Source organism: Phaenicophaeus curvirostris, chromosome 2 (assembly GCF_032191515.1).
Source record: "Phaenicophaeus curvirostris isolate KB17595 chromosome 2, BPBGC_Pcur_1.0, whole genome shotgun sequence".
NCBI classification, from domain to species: Eukaryota; Metazoa; Chordata; class Aves; order Cuculiformes; family Cuculidae; genus Phaenicophaeus; species Phaenicophaeus curvirostris.
Genome location: NC_091393.1, coordinates 59,302,368 through 59,326,426, shown reverse-complemented (window position 1 = coordinate 59,326,426; position 24,059 = coordinate 59,302,368). Strand labels below are relative to the sequence as shown.

Sequence of the window (24,059 nt, the reverse complement as noted above, 5' to 3'; positions counted from 1 at the left end):
CTGTGCTTTGCTAAGTCCCACCTGACTGTTCCCCTATAACCTGCCTCAGGGCCAAGCGGCACCACGTGACTGAACTCTGAGCTCAAGCAGAAGCAGGATGCCCTCCTCCCTGGGAGGCAATGGCCATGCTGCACCAAGCCTGGAGCCTACTGAGCCTGTATGGTGTTGCTAGTGGGCACGTGCAAGTGCCTATGAGAGAGCATGTATAACATCCCTGGGCAGTAAAGTCCACAGATATTTTGCAAGTGGCATGAGGAACCACTTCCATCCAATCACGTGCTTTGAACTTTGTTATTAATGTTTTCATTTGATGCCCCTGTATCTTGTACTGAATCAAGGTAGAGAGCCATAGAACGTACGCTGAATTTAACCTGCCACTTTATCATCCAGTCTTGTAAGGTTCTTCTTTAGTTATTCACAATCAGCCTTCATCCTTGCCTCTCTAAACAACATAGTGTCATTCACAAAATTTCTCAGTTTGCTGCAGACTCCTGGCTGGGGGTGACAAATGGGAGCTCCCCGTACTCATCCCTGAGGAACTCCATTCATGGTGTACTTGCACTGAAAAAAAAATGACTGTTTACTCTCTGTTTTGAGTCTGCCTGCAAAATACCACCTATTCATTTCTGTGTAGGCTTAAGCTCTAAAAAATAGTCTACCTAGTCCCTTTGTGGACACTATACAGTCCCTGTGAGCTAACAACACATCTGTCTGCCAGCAGCTCTGTGCTGCTCTGAAACACCTAAATCAAATTGCAGTACACATGCAGGTGTCCATATTTCATTCTAGGACATTAAATACTGCAGTATTTTACTTGTGTGCTAAGTCCTTCATTGGATCTAGCCTGAAGTACACACCAACACTGTTCCTTTGTATAGAAACAGTAGAATAGAAAAGCATTTGAAGGTACTACCTTTTTGCAGTTCTTTGCTGTGAAACCCAGCTATGCTTCTGAAAGAATAATAAATGTTGAGCTAAGGTTGTCTGCACAGTCAGGAGGCTAAACTCTTTCTTTTTCCCAGTCTTCCTCTCATACTTCTCATCAATAAGTCTTTGAATCTCTGAAGGCGTCTCTCACTGAAATGGGGAACCTTATGTGGGAGACAGAACTAGACATGTTTTGGACTGAGGGTGAGACCTGCTGCAGGGAGTCTCACTCTCAGTTTTTCGCAAGTGGATCTCAGCTGAATCTGCTTCACTTGCAGTTGCAGGATCCCATCACAGACCCGTTCCCAAACACACAGCAGAGGGGACTGCATAGTGCTAGAAGTTGTCAGTTTTAATGAATGGCTTCACATTGTTCAGAAGATATGAAAACCTCCCCTGAGTGATTAGAATTGGTTTCAATAGAATTCATTTATTTACTTAAACATGATTCTCATAAGGAGATTGAAAGATAAACACTGTGAGGATTAATCACTGTGAAATGATAATTACAGGAAAAAATCCTAATTGCCTTGTCTTTTGAACCCAACAGGCATTTACTCTAACCTGAGAATAATACATTCTCACTGTATATTGTGGCTGGACCTCCAACTATCTAGAAGACATAAAGCTGAACAGCCCGCTTAAAAAAATAAAAAATAAGAAAAGGAAAGAATTTTCTGTCTCTAGAGGCAGATTTTGTTAAAAACATACCAAACCAGATTCTATATATACTCTATATGTCTGTGTACACACATGTACACCCACAACTATAAATTGTATACATAAACATTTATAGCCCATATACTGAACCAGAATGAAGTAATAATTTTAAACAGAGAAAAGCTGGTGGCCAAGACATTAGATAAAAATGTCTAGAAAAAGATAAATCCTTCAGCGTTTCATTACAAATGTGCCATTACTTCCATATTGCTTTCCAGCCCATCAGCTATTCGCGGTTTCATAGGCTGCAACAAACTTCTCGGAGTTGTCCATATTTTTAACAACTCATCTCCTTTCTGTGTGGACTTACCTGTGAATTTATTCCCTTCTTCAAGCAAGTTTTCTGTGCTTCCCGGGAGATTCCCACCCTATATTTATGTCCTAGCTGCCAGGTCCCACTCCCTGTCCTGCTCTCCATCCCACCCTCTACTCCTGGAGCTTCCCCCGCATGATAAAACCATGATATTGTAGTGAGTAGAGTCAACTGCAAATGAAATACATGTTTGCAACCTCTGTTCAACACATAATATGGCAATGGTTTGAAAACCATGTCCTTAGATATTTATTTACAATGCATTGCCCTCATATTGCATACACTTGCCAATGCCCTCTGCTGTAGTGAGCGCAGTTGTATATCAGATCACAGCCTGATCTATCAAGAAACCATAAAGCAAATGCCTTTAAAATATTATTGTTTTGTCATCTCTGGAGGAGAGTCTATGTGGGTTATGAGCTATGATAGTGTTATATAGACATAGATGATTCATGGCTTACCGCTAGTTAATAATGGCAGGACTAAGAGCTTGTATTTCATTTTCTTCTTTATTACTGGCTTTTTCTTGATGGCTCTTGTCCATGAGCTCACATTTCCTTAGGACATTAAAAATTCTCTGTCTTGGAACTAGCTGTGATATCACAAAGACTGTGTGTTCTTTACGATGAACGAAGCAGTAAGAAGCTTGAAAGGAAACAACCTCTACTCAGCTACCTTGCTAATCAGCACTCAATAAAAAAAAACCCTTCCCAGAGCAGAATGGATATTATTTAATGGAAGAGAGATTTGGGAGTTGTTTATAGAAAAGTCCCTAAAGCCTTTGAATGAAAATACAGCTGCAGTGCTGAAAGCAAATCAGATGCTGGGTTGTATTGCTGGGGTAAACAAAGTGAAGCAAAGCCTGGGAGGGGTCAGTCTTGTTACATAAGATACCAGCTACATTGCATCAAAAATGCAATAACCCCAATTGTGCCCTGTGCCTCAGGGTGCAATTGCTCTTGGGGGAAAAAAGAAAAAAAAAAAAAAAAGAACAAAGCAGAACAAATTATAACAAATTTCAAATATTTAATCTCAAATGTTGGAAAGTATGAGGTTTTCTTTCCACGGCGGGAGGGAAGGGAGGGAAGATGGGGGAGAGAGAAGGGAGGGAAGGAAGGAAAATAACTCTTTTAGAGAAATCTGTTGAAAGGGTTTGGGTTTAGCATACAAAAAGCCAACCTGGATGCAGGCACATTTCTTTTTTTACTGTAACAGAGAGCAAAAAATGAAGCTAAGTAATGCAAAAATCAGATGATGGAAACATAATGAAGGCTAACGATCACATAAATAGGTTACCAAAAGCCTATTGAAGGCCTTTAAAAGATATGTCTCTGCCTTTCAGAACACAGAGCAGAAAAAAGGGTAGAGAGTTACAGGAGCACGAAGGAAAATGATATAGAGAGCACAAAGAGGAGCAGATTTAACAATGGGACATGTCACTCTGTTCTCTACTCTGTAAGTCCTTACACTGTGTTCATCACTATGTATCTGCTCCATGTTCCTGTTCCTTCTTTATCAGCAGACTTTGCCTGTCAGAGAGTGTGAGATGAGCTCACTGGTTTTGTATCCTGATTTTGTATAGAAATAAGTCTCATGCAATAGCTCTATTTCTGTGTCTTTGCAGATCTTTCACACCCCTGTAGTAACTTCCGAACCCATGGACAAATTTTAACCATATGTTACCACATATATTTCCACAAATTTCATGAATAGTTAGTGGGTTAGAAAAGAGAGAGACCTTTCAAATGTCCTGAGTTGCATTATGGGCTCAAGCCTGGTTAAACATCAGAAAATCCATATCATCTCTCAAACTTATTATACAAATGTCTGCAAAACTGCCTTCTTCATTGCTAATGCTCATGGAAAAGCTTTCTTCATTTCTTTCATTCTGGGAAACTCCTAAAAGGGAGAAATTTTGGGGTTTGGATCAAACTGAAGAAGACTATCTATATCCCAGAGCCCTGCTCAGTATTATAGCTGTGCTAGCTGGTCCAGAAAAAGATATTACCTGTATCCAGAGATCTTGCCACTGCACAAGGTACTGCTTTTTGGCAAATATACTATGAGGTAAATAATATTGTATAAAATATCTGCATAAATATTAGGGGGTGGATTTATCATGTATCCTTACAGCTAAAATAAAATTTTAAGAATTCTTAGTACGTGTAGTCTTGCTGTTGTGCTGTTTAAATGTTGAGTTATTCGTCCATCTGCTTTTCTATCAAAGCTGTATTTTAGTCATGTGTATGAATTTTAAATGATACTTGCAGGAAAAGCAAGAGAAACTCAATCTTGAATGTGAAGTACTTCAGTAATATGGAACTCACTGCTTCAGAGGACATTAGGTCAAGTTGTACAGTGATATATTTTTAAAATTTGAGTTGCAATCAGTATTTCGACAGCTCTGCCAGCCAAAACCAAGGTATGTTTACAGGTAGGACAAAGAGACCAGGCATTGGTTGGTTTGGATTTGGGTATTTTTTTGGGCAGGGCCAGGGGGAGGGTTCACAAATGCAAAAGACAACACACTGTAAATCTCGAGTAGTCTCTGATACTTGCTAAACATCATGCAGGACTGCAAAATTTCAGAACAAACTGATAAATTACTGGCACTTGTTTAAGTATTGAATAGTGATGATTTCTGGTTTGTAAGAATGTTTAAAAAAAAAGATTCCATGTTTCCTAGAAATCTTGAAGCCAGTGTGTTTTGTTTCATCCATGGATTATTGGAAACATCGGATTATTCTAGTTACAGATACATATATGAATTAATTTACAGGCTGAAAAATTAGTGTCTAGACATGACTGCGATACGGTCTAGTAGAGTAACTATAGCATTCTAAACGGGAATCAAAATTATAAATAGGAATATGTCTTGAAAATTATTAAGGTGCATAAAAAAAGGAAAAAAATCTTTCCAAAGGATCTCTTCCATTATTTGATTTTTGTTCTAATGAAGAACCTTTTGGGGAAATTGCTTTGCTGCTTGAATAGCATGAAAAATGCACGTGACATTTTATTTCATTCACCTGTGACCCTGCCTATTATTCTCCTCAGCAGTCCAGAAATGAAACATTTCATAAGCTATTTTGTCTCTACTGGCCATTTAATTATTATGCACCTCATTTCTTTTGTTTAGTTGTTAAATTAAAAAAATATATATTTAATTTTCTGTGAGTTTGGGGCTATTTTTTGATTTCAGAGGATATTCCAAGGTGTGTATGTTACAGTAAGATAAGACTGCTAGGTCACTGAAAGCATTTGCCTGTGCCTCATACTTCACAACACCTGCAAGGCATGTGTTATCTCAGAGTACCACACGTCTTGTTAAGCCTTACAGTTTCTGTGGCTGATGGACAAGCTTACTGTCAGGGTCTTAACAGAAATGCTATTTTTATGTATTTATAGTTCTCCCATTGTCTACAGATGCACATCCATCTAAGATGCACATCCATCGTATATCAAATGTGTACAATGAGAAGGCACTTAGACCGAAGTCAAGAAAGTGATAGGTATAACCCCATTTTCCTTTGAAAATATGTAGAAGTGTGAACAGATTTTGAGTGCAGAGTTGCTAGTGGGCTGAGATGGTCCAATAGCAACGCCAAGAACCCACCAGTATTTCAAATTATTTTCTAGTTTTTAGAAAAAAATCAGTAGCAAGATAGTAATAAAACAAGATATTCAAAGCCTGGTTGTAGGTTGACTTCTCAATTATCATGTGTAAAAACCCTACATAAGAAGGCCTCATGCAAATAATCACATGTGGTTTTATTGCTTGGCTTTATGTATTTCTAATACAAGCTGCAAGAAAATTTGAATTAAATAAACTTGCTCTGAACTTAGGAGTAAAGGCCTGATGTGAAGTTTACTTGAGCAACTCCTTATACTTGAGATCCATTTCAGAGAGACTATTCAAATGCTTTAAGTTAAGCTCTTTCGTAATGGGGACCTAACATCTAGCCTGCTACTCTAGGCATTAGACATCGCTCTCCTTAAGAATTACACATCTTAATTCCTTGTCTAATGCCATGTGTACATATACTTAGCAGTCATTATGTGAGATGAAAACATCTAATTCAATCCCACAGCAACAGTGGCATGTGTCAATAAGCAGATAAATTTCTATTCTTTAAATTAAGGTTTTCCAAAAAAATAGCAAATGTGTACATTATTCCTTGACTTCAAGGGCAATTCCTTTCTTATACCTGTTGTCATATTACTAATTGAGGTGGCATATACATTATTATAAATAGAGAAAATCACAGTTATTTCCCTTTGGAAGCTTGTACGTGATTCATCAAGAAAAGATGCCAAGAAAAGGCCCTTCCATGTAATTCTGCTTGTGTGTGTCTGTACTGAGCAGATGGCTAGGTAGTTACTTCAAGTACTCAAGATGGTGGACAACTGGAACACATAGTTGTTAATTCTGACTTTCTTATCTTAACACGTGATGAGCTTTTATCAGATTTCCGGGACTGGACACTGACTCCATGAGCAGAGGCTATACAACCCTTAGCAAGTTTGCAGACAACACTAAGCTGGGTGGAAGTGTTGATCTGCTGGAGGGTAGGGAGGCTCTGCAAAGGGATCTGAGCAGGCTGGACCACTGGGCTGAGTCCAATGGCATGAGGTTTAACAAGGCCAAGTGCCGGGTCCTGCACTTGGGGCACAACAACCCTATGCAGTGCTACAGACTAGGAGAAGTCTAGCTAGAAAGCTGCCTGGAGGAGAGGGACCTGGGGGTGTTGGTTGACAGCCGACTGAATATGAGCCAGCAGTGTGCCCAGGTGGCCAAGAAGGCCAATGGCATCTTGGCTTGTATCAGAAACGGCGTGACCAGCAGGTCCAGGGAGGTTATTCTCCCTCTGTACTCAGCACTGGTGAGACCGCTCCTTGAATACTGTGTTCAGTTCTGGGCCCCTCACCACAAGAAGGATGTTGAGGCTCTGGAACGAGTCCAGAGAAGAGCAACGAAGCTGGTGAGGGGGCTGGAGAACAGGCCTTACAAGGAGCAGCTGAGAGAGCTGGGGTTGTTTAGCCTGGAGAAGAGGAGGCTGAGGGGAGACCTCATTGCTCTTTATAACTACCTGAAAGGAGGTTGTAGAGAGGAGGGTGCTGGCCTCTTCTCCCAAGTGACGGGGGACAGAACAAGAGGGAATGGCCTCAAGCTCTGCCAGAAGAGATTTAGGCTGGACATTAGGAAAAAATTCTTCACAGAAAGGGTCATTGGGCACTGGCAGAGGCTACCCAGAGAGGTGGTTGATTCACCTTCCCTGGAGGTGTTTAAGGCACGGGTGGACGAGGTGCTAAAGGGCATGGTTTAGTGTTTGATAGGAATGGTTGGCCTCGATGATGCGGTGGGTCTCTTCCAACCTCGTTATTCTATGATTCTATGATTCTATGAAAATGAGCTGAACCTATGCATGGGATTAATTTCCAACTTGTTCCTTGAGCATGAGATTAATACGTACCTCTAGTTTTCCAGCTTGGGACCATTTTTAATTTGAAAACATAACACTTTCTGCTAATGGAAAATAGAGATAACTAGAACTGTAAGTCAAATTGTATCATTTTCCCATTAATCCGTGCTGGGGTTTCATGAACTATAATTTTCTCATATAGCAGCTGAGAAGTGATGCACACTTGATTCTCCAATGGGAAAATAACACATATCACAACTTACAGGGGTAAATTAAAGTCCATCTCTATTTGACAAACATTATTTTGCCTCTTCAGTGCAAGCATTCATGCTTTGCTTCTTATTGTTTCCTGCTTATAGAAAAATTCTGACCTCCTGTGTATCCAAAAATCAGCTTAAATTCAGAAGGAGCTTGTGGCACACACAGCTGGAGTAAATATACTACATAAAGGTAATGCAACAGAAGACTCAAAAGAAAGTTCACTAAAGATCCTTATTTAATAAAAAGCTACCATAATAGGTCCTCAATGCTGCAATAAGAAAAGAAGGTGCTGTAGTGGTTTGGGGCCATTATTGTTGATTGCTTTTAATAGAGTTTGGAAAAGTAACCTGTATGAGCTGGCAGGTTGCCTTTGAAGCAGAAGAACAAAAATACAGTGGGGTCATACACGAACAGTGGTTATTTTCTTTTTTAGTCAGTAGCAAAGGGAGTTGAATTTTAAGGGAAAAGAGAAAAAATATAACATTTTCCACCAGATTGTAATTATTTCAAGGTAAACAATACATTGCTATTTAGCAGTGACCAATTGTTACACTACTTTTTTCTTTGATTTATGCAAAAAACAATGAAAAAAAGGCCAAAATATCACAATTAACAACAGAATAGAACGACAGGCATGTATGCTCAAGTAGTTGGGATTTGACACACTAATAATTTCCTCAGGCCTCATTTTATCTGAATGGTATATAGAAAAAAAAGTAAAGTTTCTGATTTTTGCTCTCCCTTGATTAATTATCTGCTTTTTATGCAGGTTATGAATACAGGATTTAGCTCATGCTACCCTACTTACCATTGACTAATTTGCATAGAATGCCTTAAGGATACCTCAAGAGGAAAAAAAGTGAATGTTTCCAAACACATACCTTGTTGTTCCTACCCCAAGAGCACTCCAATATCATGTGATTTCACAGATGGGAGGCTTCCAGGTGTAACTGCTTCTGAGCCTTCTGAAAGCAAGGAAGAGAGGGATGAGAGGAAGAAACCTACCACCTTGTGTTAGACAGTAACGTTGTTCTTACCAGCATTGGTACAGTGATATTTTAGTATTGTTATAAACATATTCTTGCTTTTATTTAGTTCTAAGTGATTATGAGGCTCTTTCTATGTTCAGGAGCAAGATTAGAAAAGTATTGCTTCCAGATATGAGCAAAAGGAAAGTGAGAGTATTAGGAAAGAGGAAGCAAAAAAAGAAGAGAAATTTTGATTATTTTTGGTTTTAAGTCTATAGGTTTGTAAAGTTCTGCCAGCACTGGTACTAAGGTGCACTGTGGTTGATTTGTCTTCTTACAGTGGATCTTTTGAATGAAGATTGATTCATGGGTGTATTTTAGTCAAGCGTAAACTGTTTCTATACAGAGCTCTGGTCTACTCCCACAAGTGGACCTTGGAGTGTTCGTTTTGTATGTGTGCATGTGCAGATGTATGTTTCCTTGGTCTGTAAGGGTTGCATCTGCTTTGCTGACTGTGCTGAGAAAAGGGTGAACAAGTGGGCTTTGGTTTAGTGCAATCTGTTGTGCCATCGAAATTGTAGTTCAATATTATATGCTTCCTAGCAGTGAAATTTATGCTAATTGTGAGTCCTAGGAATGTTGTGCATAGCTATACCTACATGTGTGAGAAAGATTTCTATGCAGCTACTGAAGATTTTCTTGTCATTAGCAATAGATCCCATGGGAGTGTAGAGAGGAAACATATGGAGGAGGACCTTGCATCTACCCTGTGAGTAAAGTGCCTTTGATGGCAGTTTGTCGTATGACTTCACCTTTGGTAAAACCAGGCAGAAAGCGACTCCTAAGTACAGACCCTAGGCATATTTGCAGCTAAGAAGAATTGTTGCAGCATGTTAACCCACTAACATTGACATATGCAAAGGATTCTCAGGATCATGCAGTATTAGGTCTTAATAAAAAATATGCCAAAATAAAAGATAAATAAAATTTTGCACAGATAAAAATGTGGTAGTAACATTTTGCAGTTTTCATTAAGCAACTGGTAAACAGAAGTGCCAGATTGCTGAGCTTAGAAGGGATGTCTGGAGGTCACCTGATCTAAGCCCACCCCTGCTCAAAGCAGGGTCTACTGCGGTGGGTTCCTCAGGTCAAGTCAAGTTAGGTTTCAAATGTCTTCAAGGATGGAGAATCCACAGCCTCTCTGGGAAACCTGTTTCCATGGTCAACATCTAGTAAACCACATCTACTGTTCTGCCTTTGTCCATCCAAGACACTCACCTCATTGTAGAAAATTATCAGTTTAGTCAGGCAGGATTTCCCCTTCACAAATCTGTGCTGACGACTCCCAGTCACCTACTTGTCCTTAATATGCCTGGAAATAGTTTCCAGAATTAGCTGCTCCATCAGCTTCCCAAACAACCAAGCTGACTAGCCTGTAGTTCCCTGGATCCTCTTCCTTGTCCTTCTTGAAGACAGAAGTGACATTGGGTTTCTTCCACTTCTCATGATCTTCTCCTAGTTGTCAGGAGCACACAAAGGTAATCAAGAATGGTCTTGTAATGATATTGACCAGCTCCCTCAGTACTCATGGATCCCACTAGCACCTATAGACTTGTGTGCATCCAGTTTGTTTAAATATTCCCTAACAGTATCATTCTTTGGAAGGCCAAGTCTTTTTTGCTCCAGACTAATGCTAATTTGCTAATGTACTTGTAGAAGTCCTTGATGCCTTTTGTGTCCCTTACCAGATTCAGCTCCAGGCCAGTTTTGGCTATCCTAACCCTATCCCTGCACATTTGGATAGTGCCTTTTTATTATTTCTGGCTCCCTTTTCCCACCTCTTGATTGCTTCAATTTTACGTCTGAGTTTAGTCAGGTGTTCCTTGTTCATTGTACAGACCTCCTACTACTTTTTATTGACTTCTTGATGGGATGGACCGTTGTTGAGCTTGGAGGAGGTGATCCTTGAACACCAACCACTGTCCTGGATGCCTGTTTTCTCCAGGGCTGGCTGCCATGTGATTCTACAAAGCAGGTCCCTCAACAGACCAAAGTCTGTTCTCCTGAAGTCCAGACTTGTGGTTCTGCTTTCTCCTTGTTTCCTCTTCTCAGGATCCTGAACTCTAATGTGGTTGCTGCAGCCTAGGCTGCCTCCAGGCTACACATCTCCAAGCTTTCTTGATGGAAGTATGAGGTACAGCGGACCATATCCCCTTCTTGGCTCCTCCATCACTTGTGTCAGGGGATTTTCACCAGTGCACTTCAGAAAACTTCTAGATTGTTTGTGCCCTGCTGTGTTGCCTCCTAAGCAACTAGGGAAATATAGTTGTGTGGTTTGTACATCTGTCAGAAATCCAAAGAAAACTAAGAAAATTGCTAAGTTGTAAAATTATTTCAATAAACATTAAAAATTTACGGAGCGTATGTTTTGTAGTCAAGAATCTTGATACCTGTCAGTATATGCTGATACAGGACAATATTTGTTTGGTTTATACACACATATATATATTCAGAATCCAAATAGGGAGTTTCTTTTGCTAAAATGTCTGTTGTGTGGTTCTTCAAAATAGTGCAGAGACAAATACCAAATTGTTTGCATTTCCTGTAAACCAGCTAATATTCTGAGCTCACATTTCAAGGATATTTTTTTGATAGCTTATATGATTACTTCACAGAAAATGTCTAGAATCAACAAACCAGAAAAGGATCAGTTTGAAAGGTCAGACAAGAAGTCACATTATTGACTAGGTGCATACTCTGTGCACACAATTAACACTAACACTGTAGGTGTTTCTTTTTACAGAAGAAAATTACTTAAAACCACATAACTAGCCTTTACACTGAAAAGGAGGTATAGAAACTGAAGGATCCTTAATAGGAGCTCTGGGTTGTGACAGGGGACTCCTGGCATGGACCAGGAGAGAAATCATTGATTTTTTTATCAGGCATGTGTTTGTCAGGAAGTGCCTGCTTTTCTTCCTTTAAGGATGAAACATGATATTTTCATTATTTCAGTGCTTTCTCCAGCTGTCTTTACAACACATTTTGCAAAGTTGATGCCTGGTTTAGGAGAACCGGATCTGAAGGTTTTCAAAACTTCTCGTGATTTCTTTCTCACTTATCTTCTAAATAATTTTTGTTTTAGTTTATTTCCCTTTCAGATTATTTGGAATTGCAGATGCCATATCTAAATCCATTGTTCAAGGTTTGGAGCTGATGAACTGAGAGGTGGCTACATCTAATTGTAAACTGAGACTTAACACTAAATTTCATCTGGTTTTGAAACTTGCCTGTAGTTTCTGTGTTGTTCAGTGTCAATATTATGGCTTAGAAAAGCCTCTAATTGGAGCTTCTAATGCAGGAATTCTTTTGCAGTTAAGTACTATTCACACTCTAAATGTGAACCAAGCAGACGTTGAACTTATTGGTGCTGGTCTTTGAAGAGAAGATGGATTGGCTTGACGATTGTAGATTAGTTATTCCTTAATTTTAAAGGATTAGCTTCTTCACAAGACAAACATCAACTAGCAGCAGAATAGAGGTTTAACATCATACCTTCTCCCCTCCTCCCCCACAAAATAATAATTTCTCTCAGAAAAATATCTTAATGGCTTGCTTAATCTGGTTACTAAGAGGAAAGGCATTCTCATTGGACCCTTGTGCAGAAGCTAGACACTTCCTCAGAAAAAAAGGGACTTACATAAATCTGTTCATTAATTTGTGCTCTCCCTAGAACATAGATGATATGTGTGTTTATAGTTACGAAAAGCAAGTGCTACGCGTAGGAGATAGCATGAGCCAAATAAAACACTTAAAACAGCACTGTAGTGTCCAGGATACTTTATTTAGGCTATTCTATTTGCTAGCTGGTCATACTTAGAAGGATGTTCTTTTTGCAGGGCTTTAGCTATTACAAGGGTTCAAGAGAAGATGCAATGCCCTTGAAACAAGGAGCACCCCTTGATCCTTTTTACATGTTTCAGTGCATCTGAATACTATTTCTTCTTTATGAGATTGTCATGTCAGGACTGGTTTTGCATGTATCAGCTGTTAGTAACCCTGGATCTTGGCTGTCGACTATGATTTCTTTAGAGTATTTTTAAACTGCAAAAGCTTGGTAAAGCTTTACTGTGTTGATTCTTGTGTCACTGCTGCCATCTTCTGGAAGAAATTTAATATTGCTGAGTGGGCTTTTTTTTAAAGTGTATTAATAGATGAATTCCGGCAATCAGGAGATGAACAAAATATGTGCACCTTGCACATGGTTACAGGAAAAGTCTGAATGGCATGGAATAAAAGTTCATATATGGGGTGCCTTGGTCATATTAGGGATATTTTAGAAAAACATTTGGGGAAGTGAGTGGCCTGATTTCTATTGCAATTCAGCAAGAATTAAGCACTGCTTAGTTGCTTGACTCTCATCAGCTTCCCAGCCTGCATGTTCAGTAGTTCATTTCAAGAACCATGTTAATGAATCCATCAGATTTCCAGGTCTGTTTGCACATAAAAATGTTCAGCTAGATGCTCAAATGCCCAGGGCATGCATACATAGCAGCAGTATTATCATATGGAAATAGGTTTGTTGTACTGTTTTAAGGGCTTATTAATTGAACTCCAAAGCTGCTAGAGCAGGAGCTAAAGCCACAGGCAGTAAAATTTATTCCTCATTACATTCCCTGTGAACTGATATATGCATTCAGCAACAAAACATCTTTTTCAAACTTGCCAGAAGTGATACTTTAGTGTAACTTCCAACCACTTTGTTAGAAAAAATCAACTTTTAACATGGCACGTGTAAAGTGATGTATCTTCTGCAGGAAGAATATTTTAGAGAGATACACTGTTATACTTGTTATAAAATGCTTTTTGTCACACTTTCTAAAGGCATCTCATGATAACTATCATTTTCCCTCATTGCATACTAGTTCCTTAAAAATAACGCTTCCTTCTGTATAAAATTTTCCTTTTTATTTTTCTTTGTATACATTTTAGTGTTGACAATATATATGCTAGCTTTTTTTTTTTTCCTTTGCAACATAACTCATGCTCTGACTTTATCTGCTCTAGGGTAAACACCATATTGTTACAGTGGATTTCTACTATTTTTAAGTGACAGAGATACACAGTGTATGTTTTAATATAAGCTTCTTTGTATTATGTATTTAGAAATATAGTGCTCTTTTTTTTCTATAAGTAGTAAGTGGAATCCTACATTCTTTTATGAGATATTCAAAATACAGAGAATGATGTCCACTAAATTACTTTTTTTTTCCTATAAAAATCACTGTTTAGATACATTTTGCTTCTTTGGCTGCTTTAAAAATGTTCTTTATATTCATAAATTACTAATCCTCTTATCCCTTGCATTAATTTCTAATATATTCCATTAAATTATTTGATGAAAATAATCTTGATTTTTTTATAAAATGTCTGCTCATAAAAATACCATGCAATTTATTATGGAAATAATTTGTAGAAACCGTAAGTTTACTTGCATCCGTTTTGCATTTTCTTACTCATCCAGGCATTTAATTGCTCAAAATTATATACCAGTCAGATTTGGTTAGGTGTCTGTACCAGTTACTAAAGTTAATTAAGTGGGAACAGAATTAAGCCAATACACAATTGTTTTATGTCTCCAGTTATGCCAGCAACAACCTAATACTGAATTAAATGTCTTTGTCATATCTGTACTACATAGTGAAGCAAGGGATCTCTGTATTTCTGCATCCTTAAGCTAGCTCCGAGCATCTACCCAGCATAACATAGCACCGTGCAAAGACAGTAGTCCGGGTCCGAAATGTGCTGTTGCTACATTGGCTACAGATTACTGACATGGCTGTAAGACTTCCAGCAGGGCTACCTTAAAGCTTCTCAGCAGCATAAGCTTCAAGGAAAGTTCCGTTTATGCCGCTTGAAGAAGAAGGAAAGGGACCAAGCTACTGCTGCAATGAAATGAGAAGGCAGAGAGAAGAAGCAAGTACACAGGCATTAAGAGCAGAGGAAGATGCCCAGCTGTGGCAGCTGGTCCTGAAGGAGGGGTCAGAGTCTGTGATAGCAGCTGTTTCTGGAGTTAGGAAAAGCTCCTCAAAGTAATGATGTTTAACATCTGAGGTCTTGTCATAGTCCCTGTGGCATGACAAGTTAGAAGCCTTGCTCTCTCTGCTTGCTGTCTGCAGCTCTGGTACAGGTGAGGTAAGTAACAGGGACATGAATGTCTTGCTGTGTTTAGCAGCCTGCTGCTGTAAGCAGCTGCCAACTTTATTTAAGCTTGCTTGGCTTCCTTTTCCAAAAGTAGCTTGATTGGTATCAGTCTGGGCATCCCTTCCCAGCGCTTCAGGGCACAGTTAAAGCTATGCAGTTCTGCCAGTGCCAACTATGCCTGTTCAGAGATCCAAAACCATGGGTCTACTTTGAAAATTCTGCATAGTTTAATTTGAACTCGTGTTTGCTCGTGTAGTCAGCTATCTGCATAGACAATAGCACGATAAAGAACAGGGGTTTGTACTTTAAGCGTACCACATGATCTTGTTACTAATTCTGCTTTATGTACTTTTCATTCTTATTTTCTGCAATAGATTATTAAGTCTCACATCCCAGCAAACATGCTAAGAACAAGATTGTGCAGTACCCTTATGTGTAGGTATGGAGTAGAAAAATCTGGAAAGAGCTTTATCCCTTCTCCCACAGGGGCCTGAAGTAATTTTATCTGAGAGAAACACCTGGATTCCACTCTGCTTCTTTCTTCTGTTCTGTCCCTTGCAGCACTTGGATCTCAAGGCAATTCAGAAAGAGAATCCACATAGACCAGTAAATGAGACTTGGGGAGGTCTGTGGCCTGTTCTCGGAGCTTGTGCTGTCCATTTTACCAATCCATCTTTTAGGTTATTGCTGCCTGATGCAAGGCAAACTCCAGGAGGGTCTGTTTGTCTGCAGGTGCAAATTCATGAGCCCTCACTGAAGAGCCTTGAGATGTACATGCCGTCATCTAGATCTGAGGGAATGAGCCCATGGGTTGTTTTGCAGAAGTTAGGAGGGAGATTTTCACTTCCAGATTCAAAAGAAAAACATTGAAATTTCTAAGACATTTTGATGTAGTCCTGCACTTAAAGCTTTTAATGTTTATAGAAAATTGCCTCTTATAGTATTGATGGCAAATTGCCCTTAGATTGCAAAAGCTGAACAGAGACTGCAGCTATATTTTTGACACCATGTTTTGACAGATTGTCGTGCTTTTCACACAAGTTTGATTTTAGATGAAATATGCATAGTAAATGTGTGTACTTTATTATAAGGAAAAAAAAAATCAACAAAATTGCATGCTTTGCAGTTGCATTTTATCTGAGAAAAACAGTGTCATTAAAAATGGATACGTTTTCTACTGTGGCATTTATCTTCTTTGTAGTATTTGCAGGTTTTTCTATAACTGACAATTGGTAAAGCCACAAATCCTGAGTAAATGTACCTACTACAGATAGGAGATCGTCTGCTTTTAAAGTTTCCTGCTGTAAGCACACAAAATATCAAAAGACAGGGCATGTGGATGATGGTCACACATTTAATGCTGGATGTAGCAAAGTGCCAAAGTTAAATTGACATCCAATACCCAAAATATGTGGTTCACAGCGGCAGCATGACAAGAACTGTGGCATTCGGGTGGGGGGGGGGGCGTTGGAGGGTTGTGGAGGGGAATGGGGTGTTTTTAATTGACTTTGGTTGCAAATAGGTAGCAAACTACATTGTGTCAAAGTAACAAATGCTTAGTTTGTGTTTTTGAAGGTTTGAACTGTAGCCAAGAATCCATTCTTTCACTCAAAATACAGTAAAACCTTTTCCAGTGAAAAGTGAGGTCTGGGGGCTTTTCTTAATAAATAAATAAATCAACTAATTAATTAAAATCTGTGAGTATTTATTGCTCAATATAACATAATTTATACTTTGGAAAGTGAAATTAGAAACTATATTTTTGTAAACAAAAATGCTGTAGAGAGATGACAGTGTATTTTGAGCAATACTATTCTATGTGTCATGCTTATATTTTCAATATAAATCCTTGCTTCGATCAGCAGCCTAAACTTTGATTACAAAAGTTCATTTAGGATTGAGACTTGATGACTTACGTTTCACATTTTCAAGGGAGTTTTTGACCAGGTGATCATGTTGTCAGATGAAGAGAAGGACTTTTTTGCCTTTCTAGTGTTTTATTTGTGTTACTATTTAATAAAGCTCTTTCCAGGTTTAAAAAAAAAAGAAAAGAAAAGAAAAAAAATCTCTAAAAAAACAAAAAACAAACTAGGTGAAAAAACTTGCTTAGTCTGATGGAAAACCAAACCACTATACATTTGCTGTACATAAGATAAAAATTTGCTGATCAGAATTCTTAGAAGCTTCTGTATGGTTGGTGACTACTTATTTGTATTCCTCCATCATATTTTCATTTACCAGAAAAAAAAAAATCATGGAAACACTTTACTGATTATCTTTATTAGGCTAAGTTTTGACTGTATGAAACCAGAATGTGGTTCTTTTGAGGAATGATCTGAGATGATTAGTGGGGAGACCAATATTTAAATCCTGTAAATCTTCTCCCTTAGAGTGCTGCTGTGTGACCTTGGACAAGTCTCTTTGGTGTGGATCCTCAATTGCATTTGTCTTTCCATGTCAACTTAATTAAGATCATCAAATTTTAGGAATCTGTGATGAAAGATTGCTAGGAATTAGGCTTCAGTCACTAAAAGAGAAATAGTCATAGAATCGTAGAATCACTAGGTTGGAAAAGGTCTTTTGAGATCATGAACCCCAACTGTACCTGTCCACTACTAAATCATAGAATCATAGAATAGTTAGGGTTGGAAGGGACCTTAAAGATCATCTAGTTCCAATCCCCCTGCCATCATATCTCTAAGCACTTCATCTACACGTCTTTTAAATACCTCCAGGGGTGGTAATTCAACCTCTTACCTGGGCAGCCTGTTCCAGTGCTTGATAACACTTTCAGTGAAGTAATTTTTCCTAGTGTCCAATCTAAACCTCCTCGGTGCAACTTGAGGCCATCCTGTCTCATCCTATCACCTATCACTTGGGACAATAGACCAAGACCCACCTCTCTGCAACCTCCTTTCAAGTAGTTCTAGAGAGTAATAAGGTCTCCCCCCAGCCTCCTTTTCTCTAGGCTAAATAACCCCAGCTCCCTCAGCTGCTCCTCATAAGGCTTGCTCTCCAGCCCCTTCACCAGCTTCGTCACTCTTCTCTGGACGCGCTCTTTCTTGTAATGAGGGGCCCAAAACTAAACACAGTTTTCAAGGTGTGGCCTCGCCAGTGCTGAGTACAGGGGCACCATCACTCCCCTGGTCCTGCTGGCTATGCAGTTGATGATACAGGCCAAATTACTACTGATAGTAGTACTTTGCTGCTTCACAGGAGCATGGTGACAGGGGTTCACTTACAATTCCGAAATGCTCTGATGCTCTGGTGATCAGAGCCATGCAAGTATCTTAGAATGATACATTATTTTGCTTTGATGAGTAATGTTTAACCAATATTTGAATACATAAAAATAAGTATAGCTAGGTACATATAAATATAGATTAGATTAGACTTCATTTCCCTTGTATTCTCCATATAATAAGCTGTAACCTTCTCACATTACAATAGCACTTAATGTGCATTTTCTAACAGCTCATTAAATAATAAAATTAACACCTGTCAGCTGTGGTTTATTTCACATTTAGCATCAATTATGATAATAATGTAGTACTCTATTGGTTTGATTTTGGACTTGATTTTAGAGAGAAGAGTGAGTAGAGGTGTTGAAGGTTTGTTTCTTGAAGTACTTATTTGCCTGAGAAGGCAATATAAAACCTGCAGGCCTTGCATTTTAATTGAAAGGTGAGAAGATCTGTGTTGTTTTAATTTGTCTGTATAGTCATGGTTTTGAGGAACCTTTGTACCTCTTGCATACCAGTGTTGAGCCGCTGTCATAAAGCTCTAGTACTGATTGAATTGTTTATCCTGCATTCATTCAGTAGGTTTAATTTTCATTTCCCATCTGTAGTGAAGGGTCCAGACAGACAGCACTGAATGAGGGAAGATCAAATAAAAAAGAGTAAAAGAACAGAGAAGACAGAACAATTTTGGTAAAACTGCTAGTCAATATATGCTCAAAGACAACAGATCATATCAGAAGAATCTGATTTCATTCTATGATGACATTACAGGTTTGATAAGAAAAAGTAATTGAACAAAATTTCTTTTTTTTTTTCATGATCATCAATAAAATGCTTTAGGTGCCAGGGTTCCAATTCACATGATTAGGATCTGTGCAGACGTGTTGTTGCATCAGTGTCAGATGATGCAATACGGATGCCTCGCTGGGCAGCGGCATGCAGATTAAAACTGACAGATCACAGAAAGCAGTGTTTTCTGTGAATAATCTATCTGTACCAGGCTATAGCTAGCAACATTCAACAGGGACTGGGAGCAAACCTATCACAGTTCTATACCTGACAGTTATCCAGAAGAAAATATAAAGGCTCTGCTGATACAGGACAGCAATGATACAAAGATTAGTCAAATATGATTAATGACACAGTCCACAGAAAAATGCCATGAATATGATTTGGAGCTAGGAAGAGAGGAAGGAGAATGTTAACCAGTGAGAAGCTTAAAGAGTTTATCTGTTTAGGTTAAAGGAGATACAGAGGTATCTTGACTACATAAGTACCTTCACAGGAAGATAATATATAATGCTGAAAGATTTTATTTTGGCAGATATGTGAAGCAGAAAGCAATGGCTGGAGGCTGTAACCAGAAGAGGTCAAAGTAGACTTATAGATACGGTGATTTTGAAGAGCCATTAAAATGCTGTACCAGACGTATGAGTGCATCTTTCCTCACCTGATGTCTTTAATCTGGATGTGATCATCTACTGGATGGAAGATACACTTTGGCCAAACCATGTATCATATGTCGTCTGTCTTCAGTCTATTCAGTCTAGCCAACAGTGGTAACTCTAAGAGTGAAAATGTGGTAGTCAAGATTTCAACATGAACTGCAGAATCCTGGCAGGAAATCTGAATATGTGCTTGAGTTGTGAGCTCACACAGAAGTCCTTACCAGTGTACCTATAGTGCTGCAGATTAAACGTTGACTATGACTACCTCACTGCAACCTTGCCTTCATTCCATTGTGTAGGCACATGGGAGGAGGTAAGGGTGAAAATAGAAGAAAAAAATAAAGGAATATCTGAGTTGAGGAGTAATTTTAAAATAACAGTAGGGCACTCAAACTCCTTAACTGTAATATTTTATAAGCACTATAAATGCTTATAAAAGCATTTATAATGAAGTTCAACAGGCTAAGTCCAAGGTTCAGGGCAATCCCAAGGATAAATACAGGCTGGATGGAGAATGGATTGAGAGCAACCCTGAAGAGAAGGGCTTGAAGGCACTGGTGAATGGGAGGCTCAGCATGAGCTGGCAATGTGCACTTGGAGCCCAGGAAGCCACTTGTATCTTGACTGCATCGAAGTGTGACCAGCAGGTCAAGGTTGGTTTTAAGGTGAAAGAGGGTAGATTTAGATTAGGTACTAGGAAGCCTCCTGTGAGACCTGTGAGGCACTGGAACAGGTTGCCCAGAGAAGTCATGAATGCCCCATCTCTGGATGTGTTCAAGGCCAAGTTGGATGAGGCTTTGAGCAACTTGGTCTAGTGGAAGCTGTCAGGTGGGTTGGAAGAACGTGATCTTGAAGGTCCCTTCCTACCCAAACTACTCTGATTCTGTGATTCTATGATATTCACAGCGACCAAAGAAAAGGTATTTACAGTAGGTAAGGGAGAGACTGAGAGCTATTGTGCTTAATCCAAAGGGAAGCAGATCTTTGAAATGTTGTGGAAAAGGAAATGGCAAAATCTTGTTTCCAAAAAAACAACCAGTGTAGCATGTAAAGGACAAATTCATTTTCCTTTAATTAAAAAAAAAAATAAAGGAGCTACATTCTGCTCCCACTTCCAAACTTAAAACACTACAGATGGGCCAGTCAGGAATAACTGAAAGTACAGCTTGGTTTCACCATCCTAGTTTTTGTTCAGTATTATTCTTGGCGCTGTAGATGTCATCTGTGGGATTTGAATTCCATAGAACTGACCAGGGTTTGTAATTTTACCTTCATTTTGAATGATCATAAAGATAGGAGGATTTTAAAAACAGGATCTGGATTCCTGTTGAGGTTTTCAATACCTCCTGTTCTGAGGTCACTTGGATTTGGGATTTCTGCTTAGGCCTATCTCATACATTTTTACAGATATTCAAAAGCCTGTAATAGCACTCACACAGGTTATATTAATTTCCAGTGCCTAAATCCCTTAAGTGCTTTGGAGATATCCCTGCTAATCCTCTTTTTAATGCATCAACTTGGAAGGTAGGTTTGGGACCTTTGGGATTTATTCTTGGTGCTGGTTGTTTTCCAGCAGGAGAATCTTTAGAAGGTAACAACAGTAAGTGCTAAATACACAAAGACAGAAAAGGTTTATATGCTGTCTATTTATCACAGTAATGTGCCAGTCTTTTTTTGGCAAATGAAGGGAGATAAAGAGTGATTGTTATTAGTAATTACACTACTTGTAGTAATTTTAAACACTTACTAATATTAAATTTATGCAAAAGTGTTAAATCCTATCTGAACAACTTAAATCTTTTTCTTTCCAAGGGCAAAATAACTGTATTAATATTAATGAAGCCACAAAATACAAGTTAACTGACAGCATTTTTGAGGTTGCTGTATTTTATTACTGAAACTTTATTATATTTTTCATGTGTGGATGTAAAAAATGAATAACACTCTCACGAGCTGCTCTTTGTTGTAAGTGATATGCCTTTTCTTTATGATGCATGCTTTGCCATAAAAAGGGAGGGCTTAATGCATTTCTGTTATGAGATGCCTATTTATTCTGACAAACTGATCTGCCTCCGAGGTGTTCTTTTGCCACAGAACTTATTTTACATCTCATCCGTTATCTAATAAGATGTGAAAAGAGTATCCTGTCTCACCAAAAAAAGTCAGCCTTTGTTCATTACAAGGATGTGGCAGGCTCACTCGTGGACTTACTTGCAGGATATACAATTGTTAGTGAAAGGACCAGTTATAGATTCATGTATGTTTCCAGTACAGCAAGCCTATGAGAAAAACATTGGGAACTTTAGTCCTAAGGATTTTTTCTTTTAAACGTAAGTATAAAAAGTGGCCTCTATAATGAAAAAATATGTTTCATGTCTTTAAATAATATGGCATGACTTTATGAATTTTATTATTATAATAAATAGCAATGTCATGCAAACTACATTGTGAGGCAGCCAGAATGTCTGCAAAATATATGGCCTGCAGTTTTTTTGGCCCAGTTTTTTTTCTTCCTTCAGTGTTTCCCCTTTTTCAATGTTCATGAAAGATTTAAAATAGAACTCGCATGGGAAAAATCAGAGGGACGGGAGTGAGGAAATCAAGCTGAGGCACTGTGTGATAAAACAGCGATAAAGCAAGTAAATATATAACCTGTTCAGACAAATGTTTTCAGCCAGATGCATTCATAAGGAGATAAGGTCATGAAGGAAAGAGAATAAGACACACAGTAGGAAATGCAGTTAAGCATGGCCATAACCTTAACTGTTAAGTATTTGATATATACAGACAGATAGTAGATGTGTTTGAGCGGTGTTCAACATGGCTGAAACTTTTGAACACAAATTGCTGTATTTAAATGATGCAGTTTTAAAACAATACAGTCTCTCATACAACATCCCTTGCAGAAGTGCCTCCATTTTTAAGCCATTTGCGAACAAGTGCAAGTGAATTAACAAATCAGTGTTAGTTGAAGTAAAATAAAACAAATTATTGACAAAATAGTGGAGATAAGTGACAAGAAAGAAAACAAGGGATTAGGTTTAATATCTCTGGAAGCTAGAACGCACACTCTACTCCTCTGCTCCATATTTCCCTGACTTCCGGAAAAACAGGATTGGCACAATGCTTCTTTTCATAAAAGTGAAGTTTCTTTAGCATAACAATGAAATATGATTTTCAGTGGTTCTTAGAAAAGTGACAGTACAGCTTGAAAAAGTTCAAAATGAAAGTGCAAAAGCTGGAATTTGCAGTAAGCAAATGTTCTAATGTCATGTCCTCCTGATATCCTTTATTCATTGTATGTGAATGCGGCTCTGTATCTAAAAATCAAGGCTGTTGTATCAGTCTTGCTTGTAATGCCAGTCAGAATGGCTTACTGCTGAGGGATCTTTCAGAGGCTGGAGTTGTATCAAGACAGCATGCCTTTAGAACAACACAAGAGAGACACATTTTTACGTTATTGACTTCTCCGCTTATATACAAGGACACAGAATTTAATGCAGCATTGATGGGTCAAAGATTTTGACATGTCAAGACAGATATCTTTGTTTTAGAGTTTAAAAAAGGCACCAAACTTAAGTCATATGAAACAGTTTAGGTGGCAGAGGCAGCTCAGACTGAGGTAGGGACAATTGTTTTACTCATCTGCAAAAGACATTACTTTTCAATGAAGCCGTGTGTAAAGAACAATGTTATTTAATGAAACCAGAACAACTGCTAGAAATGCAATAACAGCCTAGAGAAAGTCTCCAAAATTTTGTGTAAAGTAACTTATCATTGTGTTCTTTCTATGATTTTTTTTTATTAAACCATTCTATAAAAGCCCGTGGCAAGGATATAATTTTCTAGAAAATGGTATTTCATATGACCTATATAAAGCGATCATCCCCTAGTAAAGTCAGCGATAGTTTTCCGTAGTGAATACATTTGATTCAGAACTATGAATAGACTATTTCCGTTACCAAACACTGTAAAGCAGAATTGCTTCTTGCAGCCAGCACCTATCTTGTATAAACAGGTTTCAGTGTAGGAGAAACCCACCCAGAAGTATGTAGTATGACTTTATGTCCCCGAAGGGGACATGTAGCTAAATCTCATTTTTAATAATGACATTTATGCTACTTCACTGATGGAATGTATAATAATAACAGCAAAATTGTTGTGTTAATGAGCAGAGTGCATAATAAGATGCACAATTAGGAGGGTTATGGGAATTTAATGGAATGAGAAGGGCAAGAGATCATCTGCTGTATGACTTTTCATGATTGTAACCTGCTGTCTATATCCCTAATGTGTTTTTATGACTTGTGTGCTTTGGTCTGTTTTCCAGTTTGTGTTCTGCCGTGAATGTAAAGAAGAATACCATGAAGGGGAATGCAGCTCTCTCTTCAGCACGCAGGGAGCCATGGCCCAGAAGGTAGGGATTCCACAACTCATTACATCCTGATCATTATCACTGGCTCAGCTAGAGCAACATTTGTCAAATGGGTCCTAATTATAATCCTAAGTAAAAGCAATTATGTTCATGCCAAATTACTCCAGCCATCGGAGTT

At 38.5% G+C, this 24,059-nt stretch overlaps 1 protein-coding gene across 2 annotated transcripts in view; it reads left to right on the top strand.

Moving 5' to 3' along the window:
- The window catches only part of PRKN (parkin RBR E3 ubiquitin protein ligase), a 732,905-nt gene that overhangs the window by 690,551 nt on the left and 18,295 nt on the right, over window positions 1-24,059 (top strand). For both annotated transcript variants that reach the window (XM_069852200.1, XM_069852199.1), the window contains one exon: window positions 23,837-23,923. In XM_069852200.1, the coding sequence (XP_069708301.1) occupies window positions 23,837-23,923 (87 nt within the window). The remainder of the gene's footprint in view (window positions 1-23,836; window positions 23,924-24,059) is intronic.